The sequence below is a fragment of the Zootermopsis nevadensis genome, unplaced genomic scaffold (genome assembly GCF_977971745.1).
Source record: "Zootermopsis nevadensis isolate Lab colony 2312 unplaced genomic scaffold, Znev_1.0 Znev_ptg000017l, whole genome shotgun sequence".
NCBI lineage: Eukaryota > Metazoa > Arthropoda > Insecta > Blattodea > Termopsidae > Zootermopsis > Zootermopsis nevadensis.
In genome coordinates, this window is record NW_028259149.1 from 5,509,987 (window position 1) to 5,532,622 (window position 22,636).

Here is a 22,636-nt window from a genome sequence, read left to right on the forward strand (position 1 = left end):
ATGTTGATGGCTTCAAGCTTCGAGGTACAATGGACAAACTCACGGAAGGGGAGACAGAAACGCTGCTAACTTCATGATGTCCGTTCGGCCATGTTACGATAAACTCATGGACGATCGATTCAGCAATGGATATTTCTCCAACCTTTAACGGCACATAAAAAGACAGGACTATTTCCATCAGATATGAATGCTGTCTTTGAAATTTTGGCTCTTCAAATATTTTACTGATTTTCGATGGCAGAAATTTTTGGTGTGTTTGCAGTGAAAAGTTGCAAAAAAACAAACAAAAAAACGCACCTGCTAGCTTTTCTATATCTGTTTGCCTTTCCGTTTGATCGTTCGGTTGTAACAACCCAAGAACCGGGAAAGGATTTTAATTATGTTGGATAATGGAAACATTTGCTAATATTTACTGACAATATTGCAGTTTTGGTTAAAGTCGGGTAAAAATAACTGACGCTTCGCATGAAGACCAACATCTCGACCGTAAGTTATTAAATATTTGTTTGCGGAGTGGGGTATTTTGAATTAAAATTTTTGAGAATGATGAAACACACATCTTATGTCCAGTAAACATTTTCTGGAGATTATTAAAGGTTACCACTTAAGAATAACATAGCGACTGCATATGACACTCGAGCTTCCTTCCCTCCAACAGACAAAACGTGAAGGAACGTGGAGGACAAGCAGTCTCATAAATTCTGAAGCTCTCTCGTAGTTTTGCAGACGTTACACTATACTTTGTTTTTGGAGAAGTTTTGTGCTTGTGTCGCAGGGAATGACGACGTAAATTCCATAAGGGGATTTAGTTCGAGACAGTCTTAGACACCAGAGTCTTGTTTCAATCCTTTGTCTCAGCGTCGTCTGTTCCGTGAACCTCGTATATCCCATCTGACCATGGATTGCCGATTTCGTTAGAGGGCGCTCGCGTCGTTGACGACCCGAAGCGGTTGCGGAGAGGGCAAGAGGGGAGGTGCTGCATGTACAGTACTGTATATCTATATAAATTACGTCACCAGTCGATAAGGCAGAATTTCCCAAGTTCGCCATCTGCAGTTCGTTCGTCAGACGGGATATAACATAACCCAGTAGTTGCAAAGCCGCGGTTGTGACCGACCTGTAGGTTATGATACTGTTCGGAGATTAAAGTCATGTGGCGACATCGTATAGCTCTGGAAGAATTACACACCTATTGAAGGTGCTGAGGAGAATATTTGGAACCAAGAGGGGAATAAACAGAAAGATGGGGAAACACAGTGAGTAGCGTCTCAATTTTAGTCGGAAAAAACTGATAAGAGATTTGGGGTTACGTGGAAGAATAATGAACCTTAATTGAATGGAGCCCAGTGGCGGACTCGGTTATGAACTTTCGGTTTCCATAAAAGAAGATTTCTTGACTAACTGAAAGACTTTACTTTTCTCGAGACAGATTTATTTCCATTGTTTTAGTTACAAACAGGCATATTTGTGCAGTATTGGAACTGAAATAGCTGTCAGTTTACTGTCTACGGGCTGGACGACAATGGTTTGATTCCTGGCAAAGTCCTCGTCACCGCGTTCAGTCGGGCTCTAGGACCCACGCAATCTTCTAATGTAATATAGGGGCCATTTTTTTCAGTATGTAGGCTTCTAGAGCGTGACGATGTTCGTATACCTTCCGTATGGTACCTTTGGCGTTTTCAGACCTCAGATCTCATTTACGTACACACACTTACCTACTCGGGGGCCGCCGAGATTTAGAAGAGGAATACTTATTGAAATCCACTTTATTTTATAAATAATAATATTAACTTATATTGCATACAGTTAACACAGGCAAATTACTCAATTATCATAATCAAAATCAGTCATTAATGATATATTTGATATTGATTTATCTTTATTGAGCTTTCAGTATCAGGTTTAATTTCTCGTCATTCTTATGAGCGTCTCTCCACGTGTTCATCACTAATACGCCAATAATCCTTAAACGAAGCTACAGGTACGATCAAATACTGGCGGCATCACGAAGAATGTTTTTTGATATGAGAGAACTTCTTTTATTACACAGAGTTTTACGAAGTGCAAAGGATATAACAATAAAAACAGTTTTTCCATTGAGATGTTTATCAAACTTTTTATGTTCTCTGTTTGTATGGGCCATGTCGATACAGACAAACTCAATGGCAATATTTCTGAAACGTCAAATAAGACAGTTGAGCCACTTGTAAGAAACATTAAGATGACAGCTATTTCAAACATGGCAAGTCCACATAAACCAATGTATTCTCTGTCTGTTCTATGTCGTGACCTGCGGCACTCCTTGCGTAGGCACATATAAGGTCCGTTCGTAGAACAGGCAGACTTTTACTAGCTGTGACTGTTTATGCCAAACACCAAGTACGTATGGTGATCTTGTACCGGCAACAAATGTGAAATTGGGCCTCTGTACTCACAGATCAATAAATGATGTGTGCGTTGAATGAACTGAACTCGTAAGGTCGTCTTTCACCTTCTGTCTGTCAATCTGTCCGTCCGTTATCATTGTTCATATACGAAAGTATAGGACGGATTTAAAAAGACGTAGTAATGGATAATTTACACAAGTTATGAAGAGAACATAAGTTTCGCATGCACCGGTCAATCATACCTTCCGCTTATTATACTTATTTTACTAATTGTAGCTAACTGTATTGATTTTCAAATAAACGGTATATCAAAAAAGAGATTTCGTTCAGATGTGTAACATTTTCAAGAACAAAAAGCAAGACTGTTTGAAGGACAAAATCATCTCGAAACAAATAATAGTAAGAAAAACGTCTCAGACCTGTACAGAGGCATAAATTAATTTAAAATGGTTATTAGGATTCTACTCAAGTGGTGATGATAGTGTTATAATTGCAAATTCCCACAATTATTTAAATATTTGGACTAACTGAGTCTGTCATTTTACATGCAGTCGGTACAAACAAATGACGCAACATTTAATCAACATACTGGATTTTTGTATTATCACAGTGTGGCGAGATTGTGTGCCTGAGTGAATATGGAGCAGCTGTGGTTTATATTGACAGGGGAATCTAAAGGACTCGGGAGAGAAACCTGTCTCAGTGCCACGTTGTCCAACGCAAATCCCACATGAACTTAACTGGGTACGAACCCTCGGTGGGGAGAAAACGCACTGTTTTTAATCCCCAAACCTGTTCCCGGCCTCGATCAGGTTTGTCCGGGGTGACTGCTCTCCTGTGTTAGAAATCGACGTAAATCGTCAGAATAAGTCATAAATTGTTTGACACATGACGTAAATGACAGATTATTTCGTATAATATTCATATTACATTAACTTGGATTGTTACTTTCAGTTATTAGCAAACTCTTTTATATCTTGCAACTTAGCATCAACATTTAAATGTTATTTTATGTCGGCCTGATCAGACTGTTCCAATATTAATTCTGAGTGGACTAAAAGCTCTTCGTCAAAGATGAAGTAGAATTATGTATGTATATATATATATATATATATATATATATATATATATGCGTGCGTGTATGTATGTATGTGTACTTATATATCGACTTTCTGCCATAATCTTGTTCGAGTAATATCCGATACAAGTTATAGTCACAAGCGAAATCAGAGAACAGTTTAAGATAGCTGTCTTCTAGGTTCTTGCGCCTTGTAGTCTAGGAAACGTTTACCGACGTTTTAATGGTGCTAGCTGCCTCCATCATTAGGGCGATAACTTCTACCAGACTACTGGGTGCAACAACCCAGAAAACAGCCATTTTTATACTCGCCTTAAGAACCCGAAATCTCAATCAGGTTTTATTGCACTTAAATATAAGTGGTTACTTATTGCATAAGAAAGATAATGAAAATGTTTAAACGACATTAACGAAACATCCAAAAATTAACCTTTTCCTGTATCACACGTTTTATTCTGTGTGGTTTCAACTTAAAAGAGGTCAATAAATCTGCAAAGAAACTGTCAGAAATACAAATGGACTGTGATTGATGATGATCAACTATCGCCTTGAGTTTCAGCTTCAAGTAGTTGACAGCAAAAGAAATGAATATCTGATATTCTAGACTGCGTACTTAATGTTGCGGTTTAAGACATAGGCCTGTTCATATTAAAACTCCAACCAATGAAAGTGAAACTGGATTGGACATACGCTAAGGAAGGGGCAAAAAGTATAAACAAGCTTGGTCGAACCCTCAGGAGAGTAGAAGGAAGAGAGAGACCAAGAGAAATCTGAAACAGAGCAACTGAGGTGGAAGTTCAGAAAGAAACAAAACGTAGGTTAAGTTAAGAAAGTGGCCTAGTGTATTTGTAGGGCGCTTTGGCTACACATTGAAGATTATCTTCTGGGTCTTAGCATTGTTTAGTCTGGAAGAAGTTTAACAACGTTTCAGAGGTCCTTCCTGACTCCATCGCCCTGATTATGATGGTAACAAAGACCTGTAAAACTTTGGTAAATATCTACCAGATTAAACGTCTCTACAACCCAGAAGACAGCCATCTTCGGACTCACCGCCGCAATAATTTCCAATCACATTTTGAGGATTAATTGTGGATGTCTTAGAAGTAACAGGAAACTATTACATCAAATATAAACGTAATTGTCTGAACCTAAGAGTATCACACATTAATGGGTTCTATTGTTTTTGAAACATGGCGAAGTTCTGTATTTTAATTCGTCAAATGAGTTTAGTGTGATATATTTTTAACGTTTCCCACTTTCTGATTATTTCCGTTCCATGGTTATTGTCTTCTTCTAATTTATTACTATTTTTATATTTATTTATTTAGTGTTCTGTCTGACGACAGGTCCATATGAACAGGATCCTTCCATCCTTTTCTCGGACTGGGACCTGTTCATATACGTTCTTGGCAGATGATCCAGAAGTGGTTTGCCATTGCCTTCTTCTGTGTGTCAATGGAGTAATTGTTGGGATGCCACGGAGAAACCGGGGAAGCACCCGGAGGAAAACTCCGTGTTGCCTAGACCACGGCCTTGCCCAACAACACAAGTTATAAATTCGGGCACCGCCGGGAATCGAACCCGAGACCCCAGGATTACAAGGCCAGCGTTCTAACCGTGGCTCTAATTTATTACTACTGGTGCATTAATGATTAATAAAATATATTCTGGAACGCGTATTAAGTTTTAATACCAAACTGAAGCAGTCTTCTTCCTTTGACAATTTCCGTGGGTGGGTTACGACTACCAAGTGTAATTTTAAGATAATGTCAGCTGGACACTGATAAACACGGGGAAGAAACGATAATATCTCATTTATGGCTAGTAATTTATGAACTGACGAAACGTCGAAACAGACGAATTCTTTGTAGAAGCCAAATGACCCCAGCCCCCACCATCACACAAAACTTCTCTAAGCTCGGGTTTTAACAAAACGCATCGAAGTGCTCTGACAGACAGTCTTATTTCATCGCAACAAAACTGACAACGTAAACTATGGCGGTCTCTCTTTTGCGTGGGATACTCGGCATAGCCCGTGCTTTTGATTCGTTGAGAACTTCAAAATTATAACCAACTGATTGATTCTTCCTATGACGACATATACATCATCCGACTTCCAGTAACCAGTTGAGTGGTCGCCCACGCCGGTAAGCCTTGTCTTTCAAGCGTTGTGTAGAAATACTGTGTAAAGATTCATAACTCCATCCAACATATTTGTAGTCCTAACTGACGCAGTAAAGATAAAAGCTGTGGGAGGGGGGGAGATATTGCAGATATTTTGACAACTTATTCACTCAGTTGTTGCAAAGTCTATGATAGATGTTTTATAACACTTGATTATTGATGAAAGATATTATAGAACTATCCTTAACGTGGTTTTACTTCATGATAACTGGACGTTACTCTCAGTGTTTTTGGAGATCATTTTGTTACATTACAATAGCTGTCAGTAAAGTGAATGCCTACGGGCTGGTCAATCGGGGTTCGATTCCAGACGGTGATTCTTTAACCTAAGCTCCTGAGGGTACAAAACAAGTTTACACAACGCGAGCGGGTCCTTTATGGCACTTAACAATGGTAAACTGTATCACTAAGTAATGAAGAATCAATCATTATTGTCATGATCGTTTCATTCTTCTTTGTATGTGATCTGTGAATTTAATCACCGTGTGAGAACTTTATCCCTGTGCATGAAAAGTATTGTTAAATGCAAGTGTTACGAAGCAACACGCTCTTTGATTGTTAGCTGTTCTTTTGTGAAATCCTGATGCCCTAGCTGCTCCATCGCTAGCGGAGGCTTGTTACACACAATGGTGTGACATTTAATAAGCGTCTCGGCGCTTCCGATGGCTCATCAGAAGCTCTCAACACCATACTCCAAGATTGATTGTCGATATATCGATACAGATATGAATTTCCTTGAGCTTCGAGTTACGAGAGCGCACTTCCCGTGGCTTTTTCTTTGCTTAGACCTGCTATAATCGGGTCTTCAAATATGACGACGTATACTCTTTGGTGTACAATAAAATTTCAAAGGTTTCTTTGCTATGCATCATATTCTATGTCGTCAACCAAGGGAACAACAAATACAACGATAGTATCAAAGGCAGAAATGGTATTCAAGGCTATTGTTGCAGCGGTGATATCCAAGGTAATTGTTGTAACCATGTAAATCAATGTAACTTGCAACAGTGTGTTTAAAGATAATTGTTATAACAGTGGGATGAAAGACAGACAGACATGAACGGGCCCATAACTTGCTCTTTACTTACGCCAAGGAGAAAATAACGCTTAACAATGTGATGACGTGATGGAGTATTGAACCATCGTATTCTGACGAATACAAAATTTTTCCTGTTCGGTTTCTATTAAGATTAGTCCTATTTGGACTATGGCTGTTACGCACGTTAAGTGGAAGCTTTATCAGGACCTCAGGGTGCGGAAGGAAAATACGGTTTGCAGGCCTAATTACAAGTGTAGTAGTCGCGGACAGTCGACTAGAGGTGGTCACCACGTATAGCATGTTGTAAAGTGTTACGCAAGACCTCAGACTTATGAACACGGTAATGAAACTTCTCTTTCCATAAAAGGCGGGAAATCTATTCAGTAACGTCTCAAGGAGGAGTATAAAGTCAGAGTGGACTGCGTTTCTTCGTATTGATAGACATGAAACTGAGGTGTTGAATAGAAACATGTAAATTTCGACTTTCCAGGAAATTTAACTGCCATAGGAGATCTGAACACTTAAATGGAGAGACAAGTTGGGGTTAAAACGTTGCGTAGGCAATCATGTACGTAGGTAAGCCTAGCTGATTGGCTTTTGGGTTCTCGACAACACGTCTTCAACTGTACAGGTTTATATGTAACGTACAATGGCAAGACGTTGCTAATAATGAGCTGTAACCGATGTTACAGGAACCAGCCGTTGCTTATGTTAATGTGTCATCCCAGAGTCTGCCTGGGTGTAATACTGAGGAGACCCTTCGATCTGAATAACCTGTTTCCGGGCTGAGGTTTAGCTGGCATCCTCCCAAGCACGAAGCAGAACGGTAAACTCTTCCTCGTGATGCATAGCGCACACGTTGGGTGTGAGGTTCCGCTTAGATTACGATATTCTTGCTAGGAATCTATTAAGGAAGTCGCGGTATCGTATTTCGGGAGACAGCAGAATCACTCGAACTCAATGATGATTTCCAGACGTGAAGTTGGATCTTTAAGGACCTTTCATATACAAGGAAAATGGCGATGCCATGAAAGTATAGAAAATGCAGGCAGAATCCGAACTTCGACGACGTAGAAAATCGGATCGCGTTTCAGAAAGGCTAAGCGGTTTGCGAGAAATGAAGATTCTTTGCAGTAAGAAAACTCAATTGTATTTTTTATAACCTTAAAGTTACCGATTTTCTCTTTTACTGCCTTTTGTTTAATATAATTTAAATACAGTTCATATGTCTAGCAGAAGCCCAGCATGTGGGTTGCTTAATAAGATGTAGATTAGCTCAAGAAAGAAAGAGATTACTTCAAATTAATTTCAAAACCTCTGATAATGAAACAGCATTTATTTTAATCCTAGTGGCTGCACACACCGTTGTAACCTTAGCAGGTCATTAGATGATGATGATGATGATGATGATGATGATGATGAGTGGTGGTGCACGGTGAAGCAATCTCAGACGAGTCGGATGTTTTCAGGGCCCGTGATTGTTCGATGCCGCTGATGATATTGATCGAGCAGCAGAGTCTACTGTAATTATCCACGTAATGAGCATGCTTCTATTAGCTCATTTCCGTTACCATAGTAACAAGCTATAAACGCTTTCCAATCTCGTCACTCCGGTAAAACTCTTTCCATGGTGACATTCATTTGCTTACAGTCGTGTGCTACATTAGAATTCTTGTTAGTTAATTGGAATTCAAACATTTCTCTAACTCATTTCCATCTTTTGAAGTGTAAACTTAGTTTGTAATTACTGTTTAATTAACTTGGAAGCCTTGTTTACACAAAGCTGAATACTTAGAAATTGTGTACTTATTTTTTATTTTTTTCAATTTGTTCCAGCAGTGGCACATAAATACTTAGAAATCCTTTCTTCAGAAACATCTGAGCGAAACGTAATGGCCACAAGGTTTTTCTTTAGTAGTCTAGTCATTTCCTGGCAGCAAACAGTCCAGAGAAAGATATCTCTCAGAGCTCGGTACAGGCTGTTTAATAATATATTTTAAAAATTTTACACTTTTATGCTACGTATTCTCCGCGTATAAAATAAATGTATAATTGTCGTATGATTGAAGGACTGAAGAAAACCACTAAAACCCTTAGTCAAAATAGCCCGTCTCCGACCCAAGATTTTATTCTGGAAACTATCGATTACGAAAGATTACCAATCTCTCGGCTGTGACAGTCAGCTTCTGAAACGTTGTGTACGTCAAATATACCTCAATGGGCAGTCTACAATAAGATACTGGTTTAATGAAGCGACCATTGTCGAGTAACTTCAGATAATCATGACCAGATGTGCTTCGGTGAACTTTGATGTAACTGATTGGGGAAGAAAACTTGTAAAAACACATTTTTAAACTCTGTGTACTTCAAATTTAAAAGGACCGCTGCACATTTGAAAGATTTTTAAGCAGTTTGTTTTTCTAAGCTTTGTAACAGAGCTGTATAATTTTAGCGTAGTTGGCAACTCCAACTGCAGCGTTTGCCGAAACGTTGGAAAAAAACATTCGACGCTGCTTATCTGCGAAAACCTAAGTGACAAGATGTAACTTTCTTAAAGTATGATTATATCAATATGTCTGATACGGAAAGAGTCTGCATAAGCTCTCTCTCTGACGATGTTTACATTAAATATTAACAGAGGCACAACGTAGCGCGCGCACACACACATAAATTTAAATATCAGATTGTAATCATCCGCCTGACAACGCCGTATAGATGACTGAGGATAACGACGACATGCATGCACATTTCTCATAAACACGGCAGTTGGGAGTTACAGACCCACATTCGTGCTTCATCCTCATTACGGACGGACGGACGGACGGGGTTGTTACCTGTGACGTGTCTCTTGAGAGTCGCGGTTTGCTACGTTCAGGTCACGCAGAACTCAGCCGGTGCGGATGAAGTAAACTTGAATACGCAGTTAAATAATTGTGTTGAACTATTCATAATTATAATTTTAAATTTTGTTGTATGCAAAACTTAGTCTCTCATCCCCACCCCTCTAAAGAAATAAAATAGACTGGAGATATTCAAATATTCGAGATGGTGGTCTGAAGACTGAAACGTGATATACAGAATCTTTATTATTTTGTGATAATAAATGTAGCGTCATCATTTACAAAGGATTTTATGTTTCTTTGTTATTCTTGTATTTCCAGTTTGTTTTTCTCGTACCCGCAAAGCTTATGATTTCGTGTCTCTTGTTCACAGGTTGGTCACCCAGTTCGACGGTAACAAGATGGCTTTACCGGATCTGCGCACCGGACACCATCATGTAAAACACGAGAACAACGTCTGGCGTTAACAAATATGAAGGGGTGGCGATTTCTGCCCCCCCGTAACCAGAAAATCCCGGTTTAGTAGTGCCCTAGTCAAGAAACAGCAAAACATTATGTAGAATTATGCACAATTATAATACTGAAAGTTCAAGTGATTTACAACTTTGAAAAACACATATTTGTGAGTTTGTGGTTTCATAAAGCAGTGCAAGATATAAGGAACACGCAGCCATGTTGCCGACTAATGTGATGTCCTTCATGAAAAAGGTAAGACCATTTAAATTATCTTAATTCTCCCGAGATTTTTGGTAAAGATTTTGATTGTGGTTCTCCGGTTTATGACGCCATGGCGTCTTATTGGTGATTACCGACGAATCGGAGGAACGTAGTCTACTCCATCTTCAGGGTCGAAGTTATTGTTGTTAGAAGAGCAGTTCTATGGTTTCCTCACATGTTAAGGGCAGAGAATCGAGCTCTCTTGATGAGCGGGGAGAGGTATGTAAGCTCCTCCGAAAGTTGGTGACACAGAAGACCACAGTTGACATGTGCTCGTTTTAAGTCGCGTGATTACAGTACTGGTAGTTTATTAACTGTTGTGTTTATACGGAATTTATAAAACTTGTTTTTAGGTTTTCGTAGCTGGAATTCAGTGCATTACTTCGGCTGTAAGGTGTGAGCCGCTTCGAATGTTATGTATTAACCAACGTTTCAGCAAACAGGCCGCCTACTGTCTACCCTATATGACGCTTTCAGAAGTCGCCCCACTAAACATCACTTTGAATGTGGGAACTTCGTTGTTTGCCGAAACGTTGATTAATGCTGACATTCGACGAGGCTCGCATCCAAAAGTCGATATTATACACCAAGTGTGACAGTTTTAAAGTCCGATAAGGAATTTCGGGCTTCAAGCAGACAAATGAATGACTGCACTATCTTCTCAGGATGGGTAACTAACTGCACGTTACGAAAGTAATGTATAAAAATTACTCTGTGTCGCAGGTTTGTAATGCCAGCATATACAAGTAGTATGTTACTGAAATCTTAAGTTTGCTAAGTTATTCTTTAGATCGTCGGGGCGACTGGAGTTTGATATCAAGGGCAGAGATTTGTTCTGTTTGCCGCAAAGACAAATGAACTGGCACACATATATTATGATACTACATATAAACATATCGTCCCTTTAATTGTATGTGAGGCAGGGAATGTTATAGATGACAGAAGTCTGCTTGACTCAGAGTTCGACCCTCTGAACTGGAACGTTTCTTCATTCTTTGATCCAGATATTTATGTTCGGTTTATTAGTTACCATGAACAGCCACAACTGAACAGAGCTAACACATGTTTCTGATCTAGGTTTTTCCTGTAATTACCTCCAGCTGTTTCAATGTCCCGTCGGGCCCTGTTTGTAAGACATTATACTGAGCTCAAACAACCATTAGAGCAGTTTTCTCTTACGTTCCGCCTGCCGATAACGTCTGGCTTTGCGGCTACTGGGTCAAAATAAACTTGAGTAATTGCTAATTGCTCAAGTTTGCCAATAGAAATGTAACTTGTTACAAATAGACTCTCGGCGTGTGCTATTAATCACTCTGGTTAATTGTCGAAAAGTTATTAGCAGTTCCCTGCAATAGCGTTATTAACCTTTACCCCTCTCGCACTTTTTCAAAAATCCCGATTTCTTTCTGTACCGTTTATGCAACGAAGAAGTAAATTCATGTATTATAATATTCCCTCAATATTTACTCTTTGGGGTAAATCAGGGGTTCTTAACCTTTCAATACCTCAAGCCACACTCGTCTTTTCTTACCGCTTGGCCGGCCCTTGATTTCTAAACGATGACAGTTTATTTACAATTTTTTGGAAATCTCTTAAAATGCTTTGCAAGCAGGTTTACATATTCAGTTGTTTTTAAAAAAAAGATGTTAATTTTCAAGATCTCAATTGTACAGAATATGCATATGTTTTAAAGCAGCACATGTTGATTAATTGTTTTGGAAATGTATAGATAATATAACTATTTATTATTTGATGATAAATAGTAACTGCACTTTATAAAAAATATTAGCCACAAATTCTATAAATAATATACGCGTACAAAAGGCTGTTCAGTCAGCGTGGGCTACTGTATACAGGTCTGGAATAGTTAAATATTTCAATATGGCTGTAGACTTGTATTAACGATTAAAATTCGTTGCTGCGGTAACACGATCGCAAACATAGCCAAGCTTTTTGTAATCCTTTCTATGATTGCTACATTACGTATGCAGCTTAATTTCACAGTCTTCGTATGTCTGACAACAAAATTTCTATTTCTGCTTGCATCAGTTTAACGGTAACGTTCGAATGAAGTCACTTCTCTTTAGCCACACAGTTGGTTTTAGGACAAAACTTGTCTGAATATGCTATGTTTTAGATGGCGTTTCTGTCTACTTCGTTGTTACAAATGTAAATATATTAACGGTATATATAGTTACCACAAACCTGTATAGCAAACTCAGCTTACTTATTCCGGTTTTTAAAAACAAAAATGGCGTTTTCTTTAAGCTGTTAGTGTCAGGTCGAGAATTCTCAGTGTGGCCCTTTCATCCTTCGTTTAAATTCATTTATGGTCTAAACGAGAACGACGTAAGTAGAATAAAAAATATTGGATCGAGTATAATGGAATTCCGTGCCATCGGACTTATGTATAATTTTCATGAAGATGACGTAGGATATGCGTAAAATGGCTCAGCTGTTTTTATCATGTAAATACGTTCGCTGGCCATTTTGTTCGGATTGTGCAGATAGTTCAGTAATACCAAAGAAAAAAATATATGGAGTAAAAGAAGAAAATCAGACGGATAAATAAATGAACAGATACAAAGAATAAACAACAATATCACGTGGTGTGTACATTTTATTTCGGCTAATTAACCTAGCACTTCCTACCAAGGAACTTCATAATTTGTACTCTTCTCCAAATGTTATTAAAATTATGACATCACAAAATGATGGATTGGCGGGGCATGTAGTAGGCCTGCATACAGGACAGACGAGGAGTCTTACAATTTCAGTCGGAAAATTTAAAAGGTAGAAACAACTTGTTATACCCAGGCGTAGGTGGGATGATATTACAATTTACCTTAAAGAAGTAGGGAGTGTGTTTGTAGAGTGAATTACCTGGCTCAGGGTTGGCACGGTAACGGGCTTTTGTGAACACTAGGGAACACCAAGGTTTGAAATAGCAGGGGAGTTTTTGTTCAGCTGAGCTCCTTGCCACGGCTAAGTGGAGCAGATTAGTTAATTATTTCATGCTGCAAAGTTCTTGTTCACAAACGTCGGTTATTTTGTTTTAAATGTCTTTGTCATTCGATAATGTCTGTGAAAATAAATTCGTCTATCAGGTCTTCACACTTTGTTACTAACTAATTCTGATTTTCCATTAACATAACTGTAAAGTGCCACGTAATCACACGTACAAGCAAATAAAGACATTATGATATGAAACGGTCATGTGGAGCCGAAGTTCGCGTCGATTACTCGTTCCATGCCGATGCTGGCTGCGTCTGGCCGAGCCTCCGGGTCACGTGATGCCATTTATTCGGAACGCGTCGTAACCCGCCAGGACGCTTCGAAGGAAGAGGAGGCCTTTTTATCGATTCCTTCATAAAGGGATGCCGGGGAAATTATCCGAGGCACGAACGAATCCCAGGTGCACACAGATCTACATCTGGCGGCGACCTTCGTTCCCGTCCCACCAATTTGTCTTTTCCTGATACCATTTGAGGCGCTTACCACGTGCATTCTCATTTTCTAATGTATCTTTATGGCTGATTCTTAGGTTATACGATTTGAGACAGAGGTTTTCACGGCGTTGAAGATGTCGGTGTTGTTATGGTTTTTAACGTCCTGTTTACTTGTAGGCCGATGGCCAACGTTTCGGAGGAATTTAGACCGTAATCATGTGATAAATTGAATGTGTGTCCCCGCTCGGCCCCTTATACCTAAATACCAATATCAATCATTCAAAAAAATTTTGTGGTTAAAATTTAAACTGAAGAAGGATGAAGTCCGAGATAAATAAATTAGTATTACGGTCTCCATCTTTACCCTGAATATTTAGTCAGTATTTTTCTCCGAAACGTTGGTTACTACCCATAATTCCACGCGGCGTTTAAGGCAAACATTGATGGATTTTTAAGGTATTTTCCACATATTTTAACTGCATGTTCATAATTTACAGCTTGAAATGTGATAATTTATAAGGAAGCGATGACTGCTGAAGGTATTCTCCTAGTAGTTGTCTAGGAAACTATGAAATCGACAACAAAACCTCAGACAGTTTCGGCTGCAGCCTTACCGAAATTCGAACCGACTACGTGTGAAACAGAGCGTTTCCGCTGCACTAACCTGTTCGGATTACTTTTATGTAGATTATATCATGATGATAGTGTTACGAACAACAGAGTCCTCTGTGAAAACCGACGGAACAATACATATCTACCGTATTTATGGTCTATTTAACGACTTTTCAGTAGCTTATGCTGTGCAGCGTCGAATAACAGGGTGATTAGCAAATGATGAATTGGAAACGATTTGGAACGAAGCGGCCGTGGCCTTATGTAAAGTTATATCTCGAAATTTTAGTGGAGGGACTGAGGAAAACCACTGAAACCAGTGTAAAAATAGCTGATCCACCCGGAATGTTCCAAATTCTAAGCAGGAGGGCAGAGCACTTAGCCACGACGTTCGATGTTCGGAATGTTAAGGTTAAGGAAGGTATAACATCATGTTTTCTCCGTTCAACCACCTGACACGACTGATAACCGCGGAAGCTTCATATAATATGTTAAGGGGGTCCTTGTGCTCTCCGTTACGGAATTTTTATGATTCCTTCCGTCAATCAATACATGACTTTCCCCTTTGTAGTCATTCCAGAGTGAGAATTCGCGGTGGCACCAGTCGAAGTTGTGTGACGTCACACTTTACGCGAAAATAATGGTATGTAGGAAGACATTAGGAAGGAAAGCTTTTGTGACCCTTTCGTGGTGGAGGGTGGGAATTTGTTCATGGTTCTGTGGAAAGCCATAGGAACCTCGGCACGCAGTCACTGAATTGAGATTTCGAAACTTAATTGAATTCTGAAGCGTTGCCTTTGCGGTGTACGTGTGGGCGGATCTTTGCAAAAGTGGTTTATGGGACATGACTGAGAACCACACGGACGAGATGCAAGACAAGAGGGAATAAATAAGCGCTTGCGACACGGGAAGAAGCAGACTTCTTATGAATGTTTGCTAAGGGCTAGATATGCTTCTGTTTGGGAAATAGGGGTGGCTGGTTGGTTAGGCGGATTGGCAGACTGACAAGCTGTCCGACAGATATACAGTAATATGAGTTTAAGTCAGAGAACCAAGAGAGAATATTATTGTCAGAATATTAGTTGAATAGCTACAAGTTAGCAAACAAGGCATAAAGCGAATCGCTGGAATAGGATACAGGACTAATTAAAGTTGCAGGCGAATAAGTTAATATTTGACGTAGGTGGTCAGTGGATGGGCGGTATGGGCGTTGTCAGAATGCTTGATTGATGGCTTCAGAGTCTACCCAAGTATTGTTAGCCTGTAGTGAACTGCCTGTTCATGAAAGGATGGAATTAAATGCACATTTAGAGAACTAAATTTTAAGGTAATGTAACCCAACGTTTCATTATCAAGCAACTTCGTCTTTATAAGCTGTGTGTATATTAGCTTGTGAGTCATTTTAAACGTCTTGGAATTCCACATGTATTTTTCTAAAGTTGTACTATTTTACCTTATCTTGTAAGACAGTTGTGGATAACAGATTTCAAGTAAATTTTCCGTCAAGAAGGACGGAAAATCTGAACTCGTAAACACACGTATTCATAAGTATCATCCTTTGAGAGTAGAACAGTATTATTAAAGCAACGCTTACAACAACACACGCGCATTAAAAAATGATTGCCATCGAAGCCACCAGCCAACACTTGCTTATTATGACAGAAGTAGGAAAGAAAACCCTTTTCGATGCATTGTGTCGATTGGGAGATTGTCTGCTTCAAACATAAATATTTGTTAGTGCTGTTTCATTCATAAATCGTTGTCCCGCCTTTGTCGGTCATCAGGTGTTTCCTGTAACATCTCTCTCTTCCCAATTAATATTTTCAGTTGAATTACGACCGCTTTATACCGTATCCGTTTCAAGTCAGCGTACGAAACTAAACTCGCATTTAGTTCAAAATTTCAGCAGAATACTAAACGGCCTAGACACATTAGAAGGAAATTACTTAATTAGTCTCTGCATTGGACAGTTTTCTGTGGTCAGTGTTTATTGTCGGAATAAAAATACACATGACGTTTCGGAGGGTCGTGCTGTCTAATTTCAACTACGCACAGAATGACTGACGTCAGCTTGCGAGGTTCTTGGTTCAAGGTTCATGTGTTACAAGAACGTATAAACGCGTAAAACATACAGAAATAAGTATAACCTAACCTAACATAACATAACCTAACCTAACCGTTTCAGAGGCTATCAGGTAGTCTTCTAGAGATACCCCACCCACCCACATAACAAACTTCAACATGGCTTCTTCTGCAACGTTGCGCCGCGTAGCGTGCTGGAAATTGACAGGAGCTTACCCATCGTCCTGATGACGGAGAAGAATTTTATATAATCGAAAGAAGTTTCTAAATTACGAGGAAGAGAGACTTTATACAGACATCGCCGAGAGAAAGTAAACTGCACATGTGCTCTTTGACTTGACGATGTACGTTCAGTCGTTTCAGAACCCAGGGGATTCCAGGATCATGTTTATAGTTCCATTTGCGTCCCTTTCCAGGGCAGAAGAAGCTTTTCAGGGAAGTTATACGAATACTAATGGAGTTATAATTATACTAAAAGATGTTAGCAACAGGCTTTTGAAGACGACTGGCTGACGGAGCGTCTAGAGCGTGAAAAATGAACTTTGATTTTTCAGTTCTATGCCTACGAAGAACTAGCAGTACCTAAGGAGCAGGGCACTTAAGATGATTGAAAAAGAACGATGGAATACGCTGCTTGTATTAAAAACCCAGAGCAGAGTCTAAATATTACTTTAACCTTCCTTCCGTTATACACAGAGCGAAAGATGAGGAACGTTTTGGGAAAATGTTTTTATAATGGCTATTTAAACGTTCTCTGGCGGATGGAATTAACCTCAAAAATATATGTAAAAACGAATTTGACTTAAGAATATCTTAAAAATAAATTATTGATTCTTGTGTTATTCAATGGCATTTATTCACCTGCATACACGCCGTCTAGAGAGTTGTGCATTTTAAAAATTCACAGGATGGTTATCTTCTGGGTTATTGCGCCGTGCAGTCTGTTTGGTGTATATGAAGGGCTGTTCGCTTGTGGCCTTAGTTAAGATTATCGACATAAAGCGAATTTCCCTGTTTTATTAATCCGAGGTGATGTTAAATACAGTAAAACTATCCTTGTGCTTAAGATTGGTTGTGTATGCTAAAGTTTCGGCGATGGAAGTATTAATTTACAATTATTTTAAAGGTAGGTGACAATGCAGATTCAATTAAAGTTTAACAATCACTAACCTGATGTAACCTTCCCAACACGTGTGATAGATAGTGTAGACCAGCGTTTCTCAACCGGGGTTTCCTGGAACCTTAGGGTTCCGCGAGAAATAGTGATGAATAGGCTAATCATATGTAAATGTATTTTTGAGTCATTTTTATGTTTAATTTCATATCCGTAATTTTACTATACACGTACGACATACGAGGTGCGATCGGAAAGTTTACAGACTGCGCCTATAAAAAAAAACAGTACACTTATCTCAGGTATTAAATTCATCCATCACCCTCAAAGTAGTTCCCCTGGGAGTGAACACAACGATCCCAGCGCCGCTGCCAAGCCTGGAAGCATCCCTGGAAATCTTTCTTTGTCAGCCTGTCAAGCACCATCTGCGATTCTGCCTGAATCTCTTCTATCGTCTCAAATCTCCTTCCCTTTAGCTGAATTTTCATCTTTGGGAAGAAGAAGAAGTCACACGGAGCTAAATCCGGCGATCCGGCAAGATCTTTGAGCTCCTGACAAACGAGAAGTCGATTCTGCTTCTGGTCCTCAGACAGGATGCGTCGCATGTGGAGTTCTTCCTTTAGAATCAGCTGACAGGTCCCATAGCCTATCCCAACAATGTCGCACAAGTCGTTGATGGTACGACGTCGATCTTCGTGAATGGCCTGCCGAATCTTCGTAACATTTTCGGGCGTTGTGCTCGAAGATGGTCGTCCAGAACGCTCGTCATCTTCGACAGAGGTTCGGCCATTTTTAAAACGTGAATGCCACACAAACGTTTGTGCACGACCCATTGCGGACTCCCCAAATGCTTGCTTTAGCATTTCATAGGTTTCCGTAGCCGTTTTGGCGAGTTGGCAAAATTTGATGCACACGCCATTCCGAAATCGCAGGAGGGTCGGTGTAATGCACTACCAAAACGCCCGTAACTAAGAAACAAATGCTAATTCGATGATGCCGGCTGGCACACTGATTCACCATGAATGTAGGCCGCACCCCCTAGCGGCAGAAGCTCGTACTACATCCGGTTCGCCCTCTATTGACACAGTCTTGAAACTTTCCGATCGCACCTCGTATTCTCGGAAAATTCTTGGGTATTATAATAAAGTCTTCAACCTGTTATGTCATTTAGAAATATAATAATCATAAGAAACATATTTAGCGACGTCTATACGGCGCCAGCGTGAAACCGCCTTTAGTGGTCAGTGTACAGGAGCTGTACTCAAGATGAGATTTACTGACCTATCCCTGGACAAGTTCTGGATTTCTGTGAAAGAAGAGTATCCTGCCATTCATAGGAAAGCAATAAATATATTGCTGCAGTTTTCAACCTCTTACATGTGTGAGCAAGCTTTTTCTTATTTAACAAGTATCAAGACCAAAGACAGAAATCGTATCCTGTCAGTTGAAGATGAAATCCGTGTGTGTTTATCTAAAGTTCGACCCCGAATTAAGTATTTGTGTACCAAAAGACAAGCACAGTTTTCACATTAGAAAAGTAAATTTTATTATTTAAATTGGCTTAAAAAATAACATTTCCTTGACACATATATTTGTTCATATGACATTTTACTTTGATTTATCTTATGCCTTTTTAACATTGTCAGTAAACGATTTAGTTATTGTAGTAGTTATTATCTGTTTTCGTTCTGTTTATATGTGTTATATACGATATTAGTTATTTATGTTAATTTTTTGTGTGAATGAAAACCTCCGTAAGAGGTCTCTTGAACAGGCAGTTTAATTTCAGTTTTTTGTATTGTCAATAAACTTGAGAAAAAAGTAAGTAATTTTTTGCGTAAACCAGCTATCAGAAAAAATATATTAAGTTTTCCTTATGAACTTTAAATTTATAAAAAAGAAATATATCAATAATTATGTATAATAATTTTTATGTAGGGGTTCCCTGAGACATGAATATTGTTTCAAGGGTTCCGCAAGGGCAAAAAGGTTGAGAAACGCTGGTGTAGACTGTCTGTAAGGATTTTTGGCAGAAGGGAACCTCGTAACACCGGGCCATATATTATTTAAGTCGCATCACCATCATGTATAAGAATTAAGGAGCTAGTAGTCGTTTATCTATCAGGAAATACGGACCTCAAGGCCTCGGTGTTAATTAGGTTTCCACAATTTGAAAAACACATATAATTGTGTTCGGTTTTTGATGCATTTGTGAAATCACAAGTCTATTTTTAATGGATGCGTTTTGCCATTTGCTAACAGCTTATTGTTTTACTATGCACATCCGGCATCCGATGAGGTGTTTGAGTTCACATACATAATCGCCAGTGGTTTACAGTGGGCGTACGAATGCGATACTGAATATACATTGTGTTATCTTTGATTCATTACAACATAAGCCGTACTTTGGACTCTATTACAAAATTTACCCTTATTGTAGGCCTAATTAATTTGGTGATTTATTAAATAACCCTCGCTAAAACAATACGCCTGCTTTAGTTTCATTAAATTCCTTCCTTTGCCAGGACATCATGCCACCGATATTTAATAGGCGTCATTGTAATACTGATTCGATGAAAGACTATTATCGGTCATATCTGCCCGGTACCACCATGACTAGATGCCAGAAGCGACAATCCATTACAGGCAGTTAAAGTGCAAATTTAATTTTTTTGACATTATCATTTCGGTAGGATAGCGACTGCATCAGCCATAGTTGTGCTAATTAGACTTGTGGACGCATGATGGGTTCATATCACTGGCCATCAGACGAACGTGATGGCCGATACTTCCACCTGTTCACACCATGCCTCAACCCTGACGTAAAAATATTGTAGCTGTGAGGAAAGGAAGACCTCTCCGTACCCCTCCTCACTTTATCATGGAATTACCATTAAATCTCAATGCCCTTTGTTATAGTCACCATGTCATATAACAAAGCGTCTATAGCTCCATCTAGATACTCATCTGTGTCTTTAGCAATAGATTGTCATTTGATTTAGCAATGTTGTTCAGCTGTAATTACCACGATATTTGCCACAAACGAAATATGTGTAAGAACTATTAATATCTTCATTTACAAACATAATTTGACCCTTTAAACCCCAGTGGGAGCTGCATATACATCGTGCTTTAACAACCATTATTTCTGCATTTTGCCCACAAAATATATTTGTCAGTTTCATATTATTCTGAAAGTAAAGATCGATTATATCCGCAGCAGCACGAACTGGTCTATGTCGTATTATTAAAACGAGTCTCGACTTAAAAGAAGAATGACTATTACTTCGTGGCTTAAAAGAGTGCAGCAGGATTATTAATAGAATTAAAATGCACAGTTAGATCTGGAGTGTAAATAGTTTTCAAACACAACTAATTGTTGTTAATATTATTTTCGTTGTTGCAATGGCAGTGAACAACGCATTTTATAGACAAATAAACTAATTTCCTTCATTTCAGTTAAAATGAAATGATTGAAATAAAATTTCCGGGTCATAATAACTACTTTTGTTAGCGTCCATCTTTTGTGTCATTTTTAAGAACTTTTATGAACTTTGTTTGTGCTGTTTTGTAAAATAGGCTGGTTCTTGACTTAGATTTGGATAGCGAAAATTAATTACAGTTTCCAAATCAGACCATGAGAACTGGTACAACAGTTGGTCATGGAATAAAATGTCTTGATGACTGCGACGTCTCATTCTGCTCCTTGCAGATGGTGGCGACGAATGAGGCGAATCCCAGTTCGTCTGACCCTGGCGGCGAGTCTGGCACAGCGCTCAGCAAATTGAGGCAGACGCTGTCTTCCAGCCTCATGACGGCCCAGGATAAAGGTAAGTCAGTCTGCAATGATGGTGCAGTCGATTTATAATTTGAGTTGTAGTTTCCAACATTTTTCTGCGATTTTTACTTTCATTTAAAATTTCCTCTGGACACTTTTCCTCTCTTCTTAGCTAATTTATTTGTCTTTATCTCTGTTCTATTTCAGTAAGCTTCCTAAAGACCCAGTTACCCTATTTTGTGATCACGTAAAATTGTACGTTAAGTAGACGTGCATTAGTTATTTGGTCCTTATTTGGCCTCTTCATTCTTAGCGTTATATGCCACTCAACTGTTATTAATCTCGACTGTAGACTAAACATCAGAACTTCCGATTTATTCCGGTTAAATTCTGAAAATGTGGAAGAAAAATTTGGAAGTTTTTAATTCATTCCACTGGTATTCACTACCGAGAAGCTGAAAGTCGCTTCAGTTATTTATGATCACCCTTAATGGAAATAGAATTTTTGTTACCGCGTCCGCACTGGCACTTGAAACAGATGAATCTAATCCATACCCCCATTTAACTTCTTTAAGGTCCATTTTAATATTAACCTCACACCTTTTTCGTTCCAAGCGGTCTCGTTCCTTTAGGCTAGAATTTTGTATGCATTTCTCATCGCTGTAATTCATGCCACTGTCTCGATATGATTCAAAGTACAAATTAAGAATCTCTTCTTTATGCAGTTTCTCAGCCTTTCTCTTAGGCTGCTTCCTTCCTCCTGAAGTCCAAATATTGCCAAGGACTTGACTCTGGTGAAATTGATAGATGGAGTATTGATTTTAGCCCGTATTCTTCAGTTGTTATTGGTTGTCTGTCTGTCTGTCTGTGTGTGTGTGGGGGTGAGGTTGTTGACGCAGTACAATATTCACCGTTGTTCGTATTTTATAACCCTCTTGCTGTGGCATACATGAATGTAAACTGTAATATAAAGAAAAATAATCAGAATTCTGAGAAACTAGGAACAGACAATAAAATCTTCTCAGGCAATTAACCGCGTTAGCTGGTTGCCGTAGTAAACCTACGTTTCGAGAACAAACTCTGCCCCCGTGTACACAGGCGACATCCGAGGATCCAGTCACATCAGAACCCTGAAGATGGGGGGACAGAGTTTGTTCCCGAAACGTCGGTTTACTACGGTAACCAGTTAACGCGGCTGATTGCCCGAGAAGATTTTATTGATTATACTCGCCGCGAAATTCTCAAATCCTATAACCAGGGACAGAGTTTGGCACTAACTTTGGAGAAATTTTGACAAACAAGTTACAACCCAGGCTAAATTAAAAATACGTAACACATAGGGCGACACTCAGATAT

The 22,636-nt window shown here is 39.1% G+C and overlaps 1 protein-coding gene across 1 annotated transcript in view; it reads left to right on the forward strand.

Annotated features, from left to right (window-relative positions):
* The first annotated feature begins 996 nt into the window (after positions 1–996).
* Fife (regulating synaptic membrane exocytosis protein fife) overlaps positions 997–22,636 on the forward strand; it is a 121,422-nt gene continuing 99,782 nt past the window's right edge. Inside the window, exons 1-3 of the mRNA XM_087350209.1 lie at positions 997–1,256; positions 9,902–10,236; positions 21,215–21,332. Coding sequence (XP_087206335.1) covers positions 10,201–10,236; positions 21,215–21,332 — 154 coding nt within the window. The 5' untranslated portion in view covers positions 997–1,256; positions 9,902–10,200. The remainder of the gene's footprint in view (positions 1,257–9,901; positions 10,237–21,214; positions 21,333–22,636) is intronic.